Here is a 17,062-nt window from a genome sequence, read left to right as displayed (position 1 = left end):
GAGTTATAAAGTAGTATTCAACTTTGCTCATGAATGTTAGGAATAGTGCTGAAACGCTTATCTTCACGAAACCTGTGAGGTCGATCTTTGGCAGATCACTTCTGATGTGTAGAATATATCAACAATATTAAAATGAAATGAACGGTGTATTACAAGTTATTTTGGTTGCGATATTTTTCTCATTGCGTTCATGACATTGCATTTAAATTACCTGCACATTAACTTTTTTCTCAGGGAAAGGTAAAATTTAAAAGAAAATTGTCATTTTTATAAAATGTCTATGATTTAAAAGTGCATATACTGAGCGATCTGCGCCTTGCTGTGAACTGTTTTGCGAATAGTTTAAACTTTTAGTCATACATTGAAATTTTGATATTTATTTTCTAAAAAGTAGTTGAATTTCACTTAACAGCCGAACCATTCCAAAATCGACAAATAGAAAGTTTGTTTAGTACTGAAAAAAAAAAAATGTTTATGAATAGTATGACAAGTGCAATACAGCAAGCATAAGAAATAACTTGTTCTTATTACTTATTACTTTTACTTCAATTCATAGCTCTCGTTGAGGCGAATTACAAGTTACGGTTTGTTTATATACTAAATTGTTTTGTTTTGAAGTATTTATTTATTTATCAAACAACCTGATATTGTGTATTTATATCACTGGAAACGTTATCATTATCACAGGAAATATGTAATACTAAATTCGGAAATGTTGGTAAAATTCTGAAATAAGCGTTAATATTAATTTGTTTAGTTCTGCGTTCAAATTTCACACACATTTATATAAAAAGGAATTTTTCTATAACAATGTGTTCTCTTCCGAGTTAGGATCAGATTGCAATTCTAAACCATATTTACAGCTTATTTTTTCGTGCAGTGTATATCGTGAAATATTCCATATATTTGGGGCTGTTTGGTTCAGTGTACTGATTGGGAAAATTGTCATATGTGCAATAAACATTTGTAGCTTATTAGTAACCTTTTTTGCCACCGCACTTTACTGTGATGTCCCTCGTGAATCGAAAGAGTGACCCATATTGGTATATAGTATATTTGATACAATTTAATAGCATTATTCCGAACTAGTAGGCCATGGCATTGCTGTCAACAGACATTTTCATTAGCTTGACCACAATTCAAATAACCAGCTGCAAACTAGAAAAAAAGAACAAATAATTTTTGCCTTTCTCATATAGAAAGGCTATGCAATCGTTGTGAAAACCGATTTTATAACCAAGGCCAATGTCACTTAATTTACTCAGAGATGGCTAAACCGATTTTCACAAACTTAGATTCAAATAAAACGTCTTATAGCCTTATACAATTTTCTGGAATTTCATTTGGATTCGACTTCTGGTTCCGAAATTACAGGGAAATTTGGTCAAATTTATGAAAAAATGCGCTCTCAATTTTATCGGAAATTTCTTAACCGATTTTCACAAACTAAGATGCAAATAAAAGGTATTAAAATTCTTTAACAAGTCCCCGAAAAGTTCATTCAGATCCGACTTCCGGTTCCGGTATTACAGTTCGATTAGCGAAAATTTTCAATTTCATGAGTATTTTTTTCACAAGCGGTGGCGAAACGAGGTGCGCATTTTTATAAAACTTATTGTTAAATTCATCCAATTGGCAGATCTTGTTAGTTAGTGAATATATAAAACTACTTTGGGACTACTAGTCCCCAGTTATCGCTTCCGAAAGCACCGATAATAGTGAAGAAATGCTCCAAAAACGGAACTCACTTCGATTTCTCAGCAACGGCTAAAACGAATTTAATGAATCATGATTCAAATTAAAACTCTTATTGTTTTTAAATATAAATGTGCAATTTCATCCTGATCCGACTGCCGGTTCCGAAATTATATGACGATGAGTGTCAAAACATTTAAATCATCATTTAAAATGACGATGCAAAACCGGTACACGTCGATACGTGCTGGTACTAAAGAAGAAGAAAACACAATCGGCTTTGATCCATTCGCAGCATGTTTTGTTGTTCAATTTCTTAAAGCGTGCATGATTGCCACATTCAAATCTATATTTTTCAGGTGAAAAATTGTAAATTATATAAATTTGTAAATCTTTTATTAAATTTATATCTACTTGTTAGTGTTATTACAAAATCATGGTAACAATGCTTTTCTATAAAAGTACACTTATTGCCTTTCTCATATGGAAAGTTTATGCAATCACTTGAAAAATTGACTAGTGAAAATTGGCTCAGAGAGCTTAGTGTTCTAAATCATTCGATACAGTTCATCGAGCTGAGCAATGTATGTGTTTGAGTATCTGTCAAATAATGTCACTCACAAAATAAAAAATCTCATAGTCCCATAGGTTGCTATCGAATTTCATCATGCTTTCATAGGGTAAAGTGTGTTTAAAATTGCACACCGTCATTTAGAGCGACGATGCAAAAAGGGGTAAAATTCTCCTAGATTTGGCTTAAAACTGATTCAATTTGTAGGCTATATTAGTAACTTACTAAACGAACCGACTTTGACTTTACTGATTCCAAGCTCCAGGTTCCAGAAGTACCGAAAATAGTGGTCAAAAACTCTAAAACGAAACTCACTCAATTTTCTCAGAGATGATTTGATCGATTTCCACAAACAGGCTCAAATGAAAGTTCCTATAGTCTAAAAGGTTGCTGTTTAGTTTAATCTTGGTCCGACTTCCGGTTCTAGATTCATAGGGTAAAGTGTGTAAATTTATTCTTATTAACTTGACATAACTGTTCACAAATTGTAATGGTTAACAGTTCGGCTGAAAAGTTCGTATCGTTTAATAGAAACACACATTATTTTGCCAAAATTCGATTTTATTATTCAACATAATTGCCATCAGAGGCGATACAGCTATTATAGCGATCTTCCAACTTTTCGATACCATTTTTGTAGTACGATTTGTCCTTTGCCTCAAAATAGGCCTCAGTTTCAGCGATTACCTCTTCATTGCTTCTAAATTTTTTACCAGCGAGCATTCTCTTGAGGTCTGAGAACAGGAAAAAGTCACTGGGGGCTAAATCTGGAGAAAACGGTGTTTGAGGGAGCAATTCGAAGCCCAATTCGTTCAATTTGAGCATGGTTTTTTCGACTTGTGACACGGTGCATTGTCTTGATAAAACAAAACTTTTTTCTTCTTCAAATGAGGCCGTTTTTTTAAATTTCGTACTTCAAACGCTCTAATAACGCTATATAATAGTCACTATTGATGGTTTTTCCACTTTCAAGGTAGTCGATGAAAATTATACCATGCAAATCCCAAAATACAGACGCCATAACCTTACCGGCCGATTGTTGAATCTTTCCACGCTTTGGGTTCGGTTCATCGCGTGCAGTCCACTCAGCTGACTGTCGATTGGACTCCGGAGTGAAGTGATGGAGCCATGTTTCGTCCATTGTTATATATCGACGGAAAAAATCGGTTTTATTTCGATATAACAGCTCCAAACACTGCTCAGAATCATCAATTCGTTGTTGTTTTTGATCGATTGTGAGCTCACGCGGCACCCATTTTGCACAAAGCTTTCTCATATCCAAATATTCGTGAATAATATGTCCAACACGTTCCTTTGATATCTTTAGGGTGTCAGCTATCTCGATCAACTTCACTTTACGGTAATTGAAAATCATTTTGTGGATTTTTTTCACGTTTTCATCGGTAACAGCCTCTTTTGGACGTCCACTGCGTTCATCGTCTTCGGTGCTCATATGACCAGTACTCAATTTTGCAAACCACTTACGAATTGTTGCTTCGCCCGGTGCAGAGTCTGGATAACACTCATCAAGCCATTTTTTGGTATCGGCGGCACTTTTTTTCATCAAAAAGTAGTGTTTCATCAACACACGAAATTCCTTTTTTTCCATTTTTTTTCACAATAACAAAAGTAGCTTCACTCAAAATGCAATATCTCACAAACTAATAATCAGACAGCTGTCAAATTTATGCACGTATGTTTTGAAGGTTGGTACTAACTGAAAATGGTATGGATTTAATTCTAGTGGCGCCCTCTCATAGAAACGATACGAATTTTTCAGCCGATCTGTTAGGTTAGTTCATACCCAAAGAAAGTTTCTTATTTTATTCAAGATTTAAAAAGAAATTCTTCGCAGAATCTTCTTGTAATATTTTTGGAAATATGAGTAATATGAGAAAGGTATCACAACACCACTAGGTGGATTAAAAACGGTTTTTTATTTGACTCTACATCATCAGTTTTCCTTTTTAACTCTTGCGCTACTTTTGAAAAAGGCCTAAGTAAAAATTCTTTGAGAATTTGGAGGCTTAGTTTATGTTATTATAAATGGTTTAGGGTGAGACGGCCGTAGACTGGAAGTGTTACCCGCTGTCGGTAGCAACTGTCTAGATTTGTTCGTTTTGCCCGGTTCACCCGAAGCTAGATTCTTTAGCTTAGTGAAATTCAAACAGGAATTTTGAAAATTACCCATATACTGAAAAATCTCAGTCATTGTTTTTTATGCGAAGGATTTTTCCAAGAGAAATGCATCCGATCCTTGCACTAACCCATTCATGTGAGTGTATCTCTAATATCAGTACCGTGTCAATATCCTCTGACAAATCAAGTTTCCTTACGAGCATGGTACTGCTGCACTCTATCGTAGCAGATAAAAACAAAAATTCAAATGAAAAAGGATCTCAAAACAACGGACTCGACCGACCATTAATTTCCCGGTTTTATTGTGCAACCGTTGTGCTGTACCGCCATTTGTTTTCAAACATTAAAGAAACGTGCCGTCTAAACGTTGTTGAGGAATAAAACAAAGACAAGCCTCTTGAATTATTGACGAACAAGCAACCAAAAGCACTCCAAAAAGGGGTGTTAATACCACAAAATTGGCACCCTTCAACCCCCTGAGAACGTGCCACTAGGGATGGTTTTGCACGGTTCGAAAAAGTGTAAAGCGGGTTGAAAAGTGGCTATAATTGTCGAACCAATTTGATGTCATTCTACTCTTTTGTTTTTTATTTTTTTCGTTTGGCTCTCATCTCTTCTACTCACCCTGCAGTGGAATGAAACTCAGCAAAAACACAATTCCAATCAATCCCGCCACGCCGATCTGCCGGTAGATCAGATATCCGAACACCACCAGTTCGATTGGTCCCTTCCAAGTGTCATGCACGAAGCTGGTAGCCGTATCGAATTTAGCGACATCGTTGGACATCAAATTGATCACCTGTCCCGTCAGACCGTCCGTTCTGGCTGCCTTCGTGATCCGGAGAGCCTGCAGGAAAGGTAAACGGAAGAAAACGGATGCAATCAGCTAACTTATTCATTAAAACAGTACCGTGTGGTTTTCGTCGCAAACATCGACACCGCGTCCGATTTTGTATTCTCGACTAGGATGTTGTTCTGGGCAATTGATATTTTATTCATGCAAACGGCTATTTGCAATGTTTGCAATCGAAACTTTTGCACCTAAAAGTAGGGACTGTAATTTTTCATCAGCTATAATTTTCATTTCATATTGGCAAATTAGGATATTCTGCTGCAAACTGAAAACCGCAATATAATTCGCCACTTGTGTCTACAGTTCATCAAGTAAAATGTTCGCTCAACTCATGACTATAATTTTCAAATTATATGGGGAAACAAACAATTTGATTTCATTTTTGCTGATTTACTGATTCAAATACTATTCAGACATTAGCGTATGAGACAAAAACAAATATGCAATAAATACCAACATTTTTCTATTCGGTTCTGGTGATCTAATTAAAAACAATTAGTCAAGACGTATTTGAATGCTTACCCTGAACGATGTGAACCTCACCAGGAATTTTTCATTTGCTTTCAATATTCAATAGGAAATTGAACGGAAAAGATGGTCGGATATTTAATTTGCTGAATAATATTTTCCAGAAAAAAGATTGAAATTATGTGTTCAAGCCTTCTGAAGCCATAGAAGTGCTCTGCCATGTTGGGAATCGAACCCAAGTGGGAAGCGTGAAAGGTATCGAATTACTTATCACGCTATGCCCGTCTCCTGGATATTCCTGAATTCTTTTGACATTTTGCTGATTTTTTCAAAATTAATACGAACTTTCAAGAATTATCAAAAAATATTCCAATTTTACCAATTTTTTTCATTTTTCGGATTTTTTCGGACTTTTTCAAAAGTTTTAGATTTTTTTTAATTAAATGTGCTGTATATATTGAGTTGAACATACAGATTGCAGAATTTGTTCAAAATTTCCAATAATTTTTATGATATATTAGGAGTTGTAAAGTTGCTAGGAACTCTTAGAAATTTTACAAATTTTTTCATCATGTCTTACAATTTTTCAGGAATTTTCAATTATTGAAAGAATATAAAATATGTATTAGAATATTAAAATTTTGCAACGTTTTCTGAATATATTAAAAATTTAGATTCATTTTTTTTTATTTTACAAAACTTTGGAATTTTTTTTAGTGTTCTTGAATTTTTTTCGATATATTTCTGATTTTTGAGAAATATTGTGAATAATTTTTTTTTCAAAATTTGGCAGAATTTTCATAATTTTAGTTTTTAGATTTCTCATGGTTTTTCTGTTTTCAGGAATATATCGAAAGTAACAGAATTATTGTTGAGAAATTTTCATTTAAGAAAATGTATAAAACTAGAATTTAGGAAAATTTATAAAACTTATAAAAAAACTTTCCAGAATTACTGAAATTTTGATGATGTTTTAAAGTTTCTCTAATCTTTTCTGTCTTATTTTAATTTTTCTGACTTTTTCTGAATCTTTCCAGATATCTCAGAACTGGATTTAAAAAAATTGACAAAACTTTTCAGAAATTCTCATTGTTTTCAAAATATTTTCACTTTTTCTTATATTTTCAGAATTTTTTAGAAATTTCTGAAATGTTCTACATTTTTTGATTTTTTTTTTGAATTTTTCAAAATAACAAAATTTTGCCGAAATTACATAGGATTTTTCGGAATTGTTAGGAAATTGCAAAATTTTACATGATTATTAACTTTTTTCAAAGCTTTAAAGAACTGAATTTTGAAATTCTGAATTTTTCTGATAATTCTGAAAATTTCTTGATTTTTAAAAGTTTTTCTAATATGCTCTAAATTTTTCAGAATTTTATAAAATATTCCAAAACTTTCCAATTTTTTTCAAATCTTTTCAGAATTTTTCTGCACATGTTTGATATTTAGAATGTTTCTAAAATTTTCGATCGCTCTACATTTCTTGAAATGTTTCTAAATGTTTATTGAATATTTCTAAATTTTTCAAAATAACAGAATTTTTCCGAAAATAATTAGAATTCTTCGGAATTGTTAAGAAATTTTCAAAATTATACATTATCATTCACTTTTTTCATCGCTTAAGAACATTTTAATATTTGAAAGAATTGAATTTTAAAATTCTGATTTTTTCCGATTTTTCTGAAAATTTCTTAACTTTTTTATGTTTTTTCTGATATTCTCTAAATTTTTCTGAAAATTAAAATAAATTTCCATAGTATGAACATGAGTAAATCTGAGTTTCTCTGTTTTCCAGAGTTGTGCAGAATTCTGCCAAATTAATCAAAAATATTTTGCTAATACCGAGACTTTTTTCAGAATTGCTAAGAACTTTTTAGAATATTTCTTTTACAAGTTTGAGAAATATTTTTAAAATTTAATGGAATTTTTCGAAATTGTTCAAAAATTTTCTCAATATTTCAGATTTTTTACAAATTTTTAGAATTTGATTCGCACAATTTTTAAGAATTTTTACAAATATTCAAAATCCGATTTTCTTTGGATTGTTTTAATTTTTTTTTTCAAATTATTTAAACTTTTTCTTGTTTTTTTTTCAGAATATTAAAAAATATTCCTAGACTCTCCAATTTTTTTTCAAATTTTTTTCAGAATATTAAAAAATATTCCTAGACTCTCAAATTTTTTTCAAATCTTTTCAGGATTTTTCTGAACATGTTTTATATTTAGAATGTTTTCTAAAATTTTCGAAATGTGACATAATCTCTCGAAATTTTTCCGAAAATTTCAAATTTTGTTTAAATTCTGCTGAATTTCCATAATTTCATATTTTGAAATTCTCTGCGTTTTCCAGAGTTTTGCAGAATTCTGTGAAGTTAACAAAACAAACTTCTGAAATACTAACTGTTTTTCAAAATTGTTAAGAATTTTTGCAAGTTTTAGAAATTTTTTTAAAATTTAATAGGATTTTTCGAAAGTGTTCAATAATTTTCTAAATAGATCAGAATTTTTACAAATATATAGAATTTTTCTAATTTGTATTATTTTTTTTAATTTTTGAATTTCTGCAGATTTTCTCAACTTGGCTGGATTTCAAAAACTACACTAAGGTCTTTTTTATGTGGTTTTTTTGTGCGACTTTTTTTTACGAATTTTCAGAGTTATGCAATTTTTGTTATGCGAAGTTTCAGAGTTATGCGGTTTTTATGTTTTTTTATGCGGTGCTAAACTCGCATAAAAAAAGATTTCAGTGTATTCAAAATTTGTTTTTATGATTTTGTCTGAATATTATTTTTTTCGACAATTTAGTAATTTTATAGATTTTTTCATTTATTTTTTGTTTTAGGATCTATTAGATCTTTACAGATTTTCCTAGAACTTGCAGAACTTTTCAGATTTCTCAGAATGTAGCAAATTTTCAAGGTTTTTATAATTCACGAAATTTTTGAATTTTTTAAAATTTTTCTGAACAATTGAAGCCAATTTGTTTTTATGATTTTGTCTTAATTTTAATTTTTTTCGAAATCTTTATAATTTTGCCGAGTCTTTCATTTATATTTTAAATAATATAATAAGAATTTTTTAGAACATTCCAGATCTTTTCACGGAATTCAAGAAATTTTTAAATGGATGTAAAGTTAATGAAATCTATCTAATTTTATAGTATTTATAAAATCCTCAGTACTGTGTTAATTTATCGAATTTGATGTGAAATTTTTTTTAAATAATAAAATTTATAAAATTTATAAAATTTATAAAATTTATAAAATTTATAAAATTTATAAAATTTATAAAATTTATAAAATTTATAAAATTTATAAAATTTATAAAATTTTTAAAATTTTATAAAATTTATAAAATTTATAAAATTTATAAAATTTATAAAATTTACAAAATTTATAAAATTTATAAAATTTATAAAATTTATAAAATTTATAAAATTTATAAAATTTATAAAATTTATAAAATTTATAAAATTTATAAAATTTATAAAATTTATAAAATTTATAAAATTTATAAAATTTATAAAATTTATAAAATTTATAAAATTTATAAAATTTATAAAATTTATAAAATTTATAAAATTTATAAAATTTATAAAATTTATAAAATTTATAAAATTTATAAAATTTATAAAATTTATAAAATTTATAAAATTTATAAAATTTATAAAATTTATAAAATTTATAAAATTTATAAAATTTATAAAATTTATAAAATTTAGAAAATTTATAAAATTTATAAAATTTATAAAATGTATAAAATTTATAAAATTTATAAAATTTATAAAATTAATAAAATTTATAAAATTTACAAAATTTATAAAATTTACAAAATTTATAAAATTTATAAAATTTATAAAATTTATAAAATTTATAAAATTTATAAAATTTATAAAATTTATAAAATTTATAAAATTTATGAAATTTATAAAATTTATAAAATTTATAAAATTTATAAAATTTATAAAGTTTATTAAATTTATAAAATTTATAAAATTTATAAAATTTATAAAATTTATAAAATTTATAAAATTTATAAAATTTATAAAATTTATAAAATTTATAAAATTTATAAAATTTATAAAATTTATAAAATTTATAAAATTTATAAAATTTATAAAATTTATAAAATTTATAAAATTTATAAAATTTATAAAATTTATAAAATTTATAAAATTTATAAAATTTATAAAATTTATAAAATTTATAAAATTTATAAAATTTATAAAATTTATAAAATTTATAAAATTTATAAAATTTATAAAATTTATAAAATTTATAAAATTTATAAAATTTATAAAATTTATAAAATTTATAAAATTTATAAAATTTATAAAATTTATAAAATTTATAAAATTTATAAAATTTATAAAATTTATAAAATTTATAAAATTTATAAAATTTATAAAATTTATAAAATTTATAAAATTTATAAAATTTAGAAAATTTATAAAACGCAAACGACATTCACAACTATGCTCATTCATTGAAAGTCTTTTATGATTTTCTCTAATCGTTTTGATATAGATAAAATAACGAAAACCTTGAAGTGCCAGTTCACGTAAGTCGGTCCCGAATCCATTTGTTTTTTTTTTTATTTTAGAAAACAATTTTGAAAAGGGTTCATACTCAGGGTTCTATTTGATGACTATTTATGGTTGATCAAATATCGAAGGAAACAAAATTGCCAAAGATAATTCCCACATGTGGTTGTTTACCTTTTTGTACAGCATCGAACAGCACGCAATGCGTATTTTCATCCCAATCTGGTAGATGTATAAAATAAAATGATGAAAAATAAGCACCGGTACCAGTGAGCAGATTACGATTCCGGCCGCATAGTAATACGCCTCCGTACGACTGATAATGGTTTGGTTGGGCGCAAAATAAGACACCAGCCCACCGAGGCACAGTGGCTGAAAAACTCTGCAAAATACAAAAAAAAAACAGGAGGATTTTTTTCTTTGTCTGGCATGGAAACCGAATGTTCTCACCTGGAAAACGAGTCCACCGTTGTGTAGAGCAACCCTCGTGAAATCATCGTCCAGCCGTAGATGCCCCAGATCACCCGTAGAAAGCTAGCCTTTCGCTTTTTCAGCTCTCGCCTCCATTCCCGGTCGAATTGGTACGACAGTTGTTCGCTTTGATGCGACGATAAAGTTTCGTAGATATCCGATTGCTCGATGGGACGTTTGAGTCCGGTTTGGAACACCTCCCGCAACCACCAGAACGTGAACCGTGCCACTGGATTAGCTTTGCTCACCGGATTCACCGGCCGGCGGAGCTCGTGGATGCTGGGATCCTTGGAGTACTGAGTCGGATTCATTACTGCACTAGGGACTGCTGAGCCTGGCGAGATGAGATTGATGGGATTGTTCACTGTGAGTTAGGATCATCTCCCCTTACGTTTCCTGGCAAACTTCCAGCTGTTGCGGCGTTTTATGCAATTTATTATCTGTGCAAAACGAGAAGGCGTGTTTAGGAAGAGAACAACTTGCCAATCGGTAGGGGATCGTGTTCAGCTTGCAGGCAGCGTGTGTCGGAGATAGGGGGCTCATGTAAATAGTATGTCATGAAAAATGAAACTGTTATGCCGCACTTGCACTTTCAATTAGACTGCCGAAGACTGGCGAATTGAAGACGAAACAGAAAAAAAAACATTTTTAAGAAAGTGGATTACACATTTTCAGAACACTTCAGTACTTTCTTATTAATTAAAGTTCTTCAGAAACAAAATTCGATTGTCTTTCGTATCGTTGAATGGAGGAAAATCGGAACCAATCACGAAGCACAATTCAATGTCAAACTTCACAAAAAACCGAAACCGTGAATCTTCTATTTAATCTCTGCCGTTATATACGGAAACCTATTACGGAGATCTTCATCCTGCTGACTGCGTCGAAACGATTAACCGAAATGAAAACAAAACAAAATTATTGAAAGTCAACTACGAATGCGATAGTAGCGACTTCCAGAGATTTTTTGCGGTGGTAGGAAGAAGGAAGAAACAGCAGCAGCAACAGCGGTGTAGTAAACAAACGGCGGGATGCGCAGTGCTAGGTGCGCCCTATCGGGACGGTACTACACAAACACACAATTACAGTAAACTGAATTATTGATACACACAAACACTAACTTTGTTGCGGGTTTCTGGATGGAATTTATGGCACGCTTCGATGGACAGCAACTCGGAACCCAGCTGCCACCATCGGCATTGAAAATGGTCTTTGAACTGATAGTAGAATACGTCATTGAATTTGGGCGTACTGCAGAAGCATAGATTATCATAACTCGAAGTTGATGAAAGCTTTTCAATTATATAACGCTTTTTGGACTGGATCGGATCATGCATTTATGAACGACAGAAATACGTTGGTAGAGCAATTCGCATTTCGAAATAGGATTATCTTAATATATGCGAATTAAGAGTTTTGAACGCTAGAATAGTTCAGATAAATCACCAAGATATCAACTAACAATTTGATTCATTTTCATTAACTAATTCTATCGACTAACTCAATTTACATATTCGATCTTCTGTTCGTAAGGGAAACCGGGTTAAGCCGGACACTTTTTGGAAGTTAAAAAACTTGTTATAGGTAATTTTCCGAGACATAACCGCGAGATTGACGTAGGTCTGCTGTCGACAAGAAGCAGATTACTTTAAAAATACACATTTATTTTGATACATTGTTCTTCTAATAAATCATCCATTTCATGTAAAATCTCAGTAGTTTTTTGTAAAATGCTTTAGATTAAGAAGAGAACCGATAGTTACCATTTCTCCAACTTTCAGTTGGTAATTATTTCCACGAGTACAGTTCCGAAAAAATCGATTGCCACTCGTTTTACGAACGGCGTACAAAGTAAATCAGCCACTTGCTTATGTGCACTTCCGTACAACTCTAGCGTTCCGCACCGAGTCGTGACACCCATGAAATTGAACGATTTGGTATTAGTGACGACACTTATTCTGATTGAAAATCAATTTTATAGAATCAAATTGAAGTCACTGAAAATGGTTTGATCGTAATTACGGATTATAACACTACCATTTATGGCCTTTAGCACTGTTAATTTTTATATTTTTTCCATCATACGCTGCGATTGCATCGGGGCATGAGAGCCAACTGAAAGGTTGTTACTTATGTACTTAGCCTTGGTAATACTAAGTGTTGCCCGGTGGATTTGACGTTTTTATCAAGAAAATTTGACATTTTTAACCAATACCATCTTCAGGACATTCTGTCATTTGAGCGCTATTTGTTAGGTTTACAGTGAGGTAAGATTTTTTCCTCAGTAAAACAATGGAATTGAATCGTGAACATTTTTGTGGAAAGATTTATTACAATTTTCGTCTTGGATTATCAAGACAAGAGTGCTTCAATCGACTTAGTTCGACTTTTGGCAGTGTAGCACCATCCTATGCGACTATAAAAAACTGGTATAACGGATTCAATCGTGGTCGAAAACAAACACTGAATATACCGAACACTCCGGTCAGACAAAAGATAGTGTATGAAGACCGTAGACCAAAATTGCACGTGATAGCTGATATATCATACGGCACTGTGTACACTATCATGCATAAACATTTCTCCATTGGGAAGCTATTGTCAAAGTGGGTGCCGTGCTGTTGGGAGCTGTTTCGCTGAAATAAACTGGATTTTTTTGCGTCGATATGTCACAATGGACGAAACCTGGATCCATCACTACACTTTGGAGTCAAAGCGGTCGTCAGACAAGCTGGCTGCATTCGATGAGAACCATCCAAAGCGACCAAAAACGCCAATAAAAGGTTTTGGTCTCAGGATTTTAAGATGCTCATGGAAATTTGTTTATAAAATACCTTGAAAACGACGACTCCAAATGAAGGGGAGAAAAGTGCTGATATACTAAGACAATGCGCCGCACCCACCATATTTACCAGATATGGTCCTTAGTGACTACTACCTGCAGGCCTCAATATAATGCTTCCAGTGAAGAGATTCTAGCCCAAGGAGGAAGTCATTGCTTATTTTGTGGCAAAAGATAAATCATTCTACAATGAAGATAAAAAAATGGTAGAGAAGCATCGGACTTTTGTGTTGTGTGTGTGTGTTTGTGTTCAATGACAACCACGAGACCGAAATTTGTGAAAATCAGTTCAGCCATCTCCGAGAAAATCGAGTGCATATTTTTGTTACATACGAGGTCTGTTCAAAAAGTACCCGGAATTCTCATTTTTCTAAAAAAATATTTATTTATTCGTCTACATCTATATGGTCCCCTTCAAAGTAATCCCCCCTAGATATAATACACTTATGCCAGCGTTTTTTTCCAGTCTTCGAAACACCCCTGATAGTCACTTTTTGTAATGCTCTGTAGCACTCTCAGCGATTCTGCCTTTATCTCTTCCACGTGGACGATTGTGCTTTTGTTTCGACATCATAACCGTACACCCATGTTTCATCACCAGTTATGACCCTTTCGAGTAAATTTGGATCGTCGTTGACGTCGTTTAACAGCTCCTGAGCGATGGTAATGCGTTTGTTTTTTTGATTAAAATTCAGCAGTTTTGGAACGAATTTTGCTGCCACTCGTTTCATGCCCAAAACATTTAAAAAAATATGATGGCATGAGCCAACTGATATGCCAACTTCATCAGCAACTTCTCTAATAGTGATTCGGCGATCATCCATAATCATTTTTTTCCACTTTTCCCACATTTTCATCGATTATTGACGTGCTGGGTCGACCGGAGCGTTCGTCGTCTTCAACGTCTTCGTGGCCATCTTGGAAACGCTTATACCACTCGTGAACACTTGTTTTTTTCATAGCAGACTCACCGTAGGCTCTCCGTAACATTTCGCACACTTGGTTACACTTTATTTCATTTTTCACGCAAAATTTAATACAAATTCTTTGACTCTTCAATTCTTCCATTGTTTAAACTAGCAAAAATCGTCGAGCTCAAAAAAACACGTCTACACCAGCCGCTACAAGACAGAATGTAAACAATGAATACAGCTGAAAATTTCACCATACATTAGGGACATATGTACCAACACAATAAAAAAAAAATTTTTGACCACCGGACTCTCCTGACGCGCGCAATTAAAAAATTCCGGGAACTTTTTGAACAGACCTCGTACACGCAGACTCTGATCTCTTTTCTGATTTCGACGAATGGTACATGAAAAAGGCAAAACACAGTTTTCTTTTTAGTAAATCTCATTTCTATTTATCATAGATCACCTGTTTTTACCCAGTTCGCTTTCACATCTCAGTCGATATAACAAAACCGCTTACGTTCGGGACAGAAGAAACCAAGTACAGTACTGTGTAGTGAACAATAGAACGACCTCGAAATGAGTTAACCAAACGAACAAAAGCTACCGCCGACACGAAAGAATGCAATTGTTGTTGATTTCAGGCAGTGCAAAATTCGACCTTCGATACGAGAACTTGAAGGTTTGCTTAAGGAGCAAATGCATCTTGACATTAAACGTGTGCATTTACTTCAATGTAATAAGACGAATAATGTTGTTTACATCCAGTTTTATAAAGAGTTGGATGCAATTCAATTCACAAAAGACAATAACATTGTGCACTATGTGGAGCACGAGAACATTAAGTACAACATTCCAGTATAGATGGAAGATGGTGCTATAGAAGTGCGTGTGCATGATCTTCCCTCAAGCGTCACCGATTCATATGTTCGCAAAACTATGTCCCAATACGGAGAGATCCTTTCTATCGAAAAAGAAAGGTGGAAGAATTTTTTTCCCGGTATTTTAAATGGCGTACGTTCATTACTCATACACTTGAAGAGGCCTATACCTTCTTATATGATTTTCGGTCCAAATACAAGAATTCCGTGCAAATCATTTGTTACGTATGACAATCAAATGGCCACATGTCAATATTGCCAAAAAGCTGTTCACTACGGTAAGCCATGTGATAAACTGGACAAGGAGACAACCACATCAAAGGACAACGGTGCTTCCTTCACACCAACCCCAAGCAACCCCAGTATATCTGTGACAGTCACCAACAACAGTAAAGTATCCCATTCAACGAAACCATCCAACGTAACCCCTATAGAACAAAGTACACCAGCTGCAGTTAACAGCTTACCATCCAACCAACCAGCAATTGCAACCAATGTACAACAAAGTGCATCTCCAGCAACTAGCAACCCGAGTAGAGTGTGAGATTAAAAAGAAAACTCGATTTGATGTTGTGCTGTTCGTATACATCGATTACTTAATTTGCCATCGTTTTGGTCGTTTTAACGGTTAAAAGATCAAAATTGAAAGCAAAAAAAAAATGCTGTGTGACATCAAACTGGAAACTAGTTTTGCTCTCAGTGAAAGCACATTGAAAACTTAATATGATGTAGATTTTCTCGAAATGACACGTCACGAGCATAATCTAAAAATAGAACAGCCAAAAAAGGTCCGGGATAGTATACATTTAGGCGATATAACTCGCAAGTGCAAGCAAGAAAAAATATTTCATGCAATTTCCACACTACCACCGCGGAGAGAATCCGGTTTCGAACTTAGGTGATTTGGAATGCGAACTTTTTGCGATTGCTATGGACTGTAAGTGTTAGTTATGAGCAGATGGAAAATGTTCGGTTATATGACAAGCAGTGTTGTTTCTCAAAGTTGTATGCAGGTAGTTTCTGTCAATGCACACTCGTTGCGTCGCTCTCATTCCGCATCCACCGTGAATAGCAGTGTGACTATTTGAGCACTGTGCAAAAATGTTCTCTTTGTCCTTCTCATATCCAAAGCTGTAGCATTCGAGCATTATAACATTAAATTGAGTTATCTACTTGATCTCAAACAACTCGCACATGTAATCACTTTGAAATACGAATTTAGAGGCTATGAAGACCGAACGTTTTACAGTGAAGTCTTCTACAACACAGGGAACGTGAATTAGGAATCTGGCAATAAGGTATCCCAGATCATTTGTTTTTTCGACTAATTGGCACAATGAACGATTATCTCGCTTCTGACCGCAGATAGAACCATAATCTTTTCAGTAAATTTTTAGTTTTTGTGTAGACTTATAATTTACGATCATTTGATGCAGAATTAGTCCTGTGACTCAAAATGATGAAGATTTAGTTAGATGGTAACTTTGAAGAAGTGTATTAAAGTTCCAAGATCTATTAGATGATTGATAAAATACTTCTCATAGTATCTAGCGTTAGTGAGTATATGAAGTTCTAAGCATTTATAACATAGGAATGTAAATTGTTTTGAAAAGTGTCTTCGACACAGTTTGTGGACTACTTAGGAATATACAAATTAAAATTTTCTTGGTGGCTCCTCTAAG

At 32.2% G+C, this 17,062-nt stretch overlaps 1 protein-coding gene across 2 annotated transcripts in view; it reads right to left on the bottom strand.

Annotated features, from left to right (window-relative positions):
• The window catches only part of LOC131436530 (probable multidrug resistance-associated protein lethal(2)03659), a 37,947-nt gene that overhangs the window by 18,713 nt on the left and 2,172 nt on the right, over positions 1-17,062 (bottom strand). For both annotated transcript variants that reach the window (XM_058605283.1, XM_058605291.1), the window contains exons 2-4: positions 10,723-11,183; positions 10,447-10,654; positions 5,030-5,252 (exon numbers count right to left, since the gene is read on the bottom strand). In XM_058605283.1, coding sequence (XP_058461266.1) covers positions 5,030-5,252; positions 10,447-10,654; positions 10,723-11,054 — 763 coding nt within the window. In that variant the 5' untranslated portion in view covers positions 11,055-11,183. The remainder of the gene's footprint in view (positions 1-5,029; positions 5,253-10,446; positions 10,655-10,722; positions 11,184-17,062) is intronic.

Source organism: Malaya genurostris, chromosome 1 (genome assembly GCF_030247185.1).
Source record: "Malaya genurostris strain Urasoe2022 chromosome 1, Malgen_1.1, whole genome shotgun sequence".
Lineage (NCBI taxonomy): Eukaryota > Metazoa > Arthropoda > Insecta > Diptera > Culicidae > Malaya > Malaya genurostris.
This window is presented reverse-complemented; position numbering and strand designations above follow the sequence as displayed.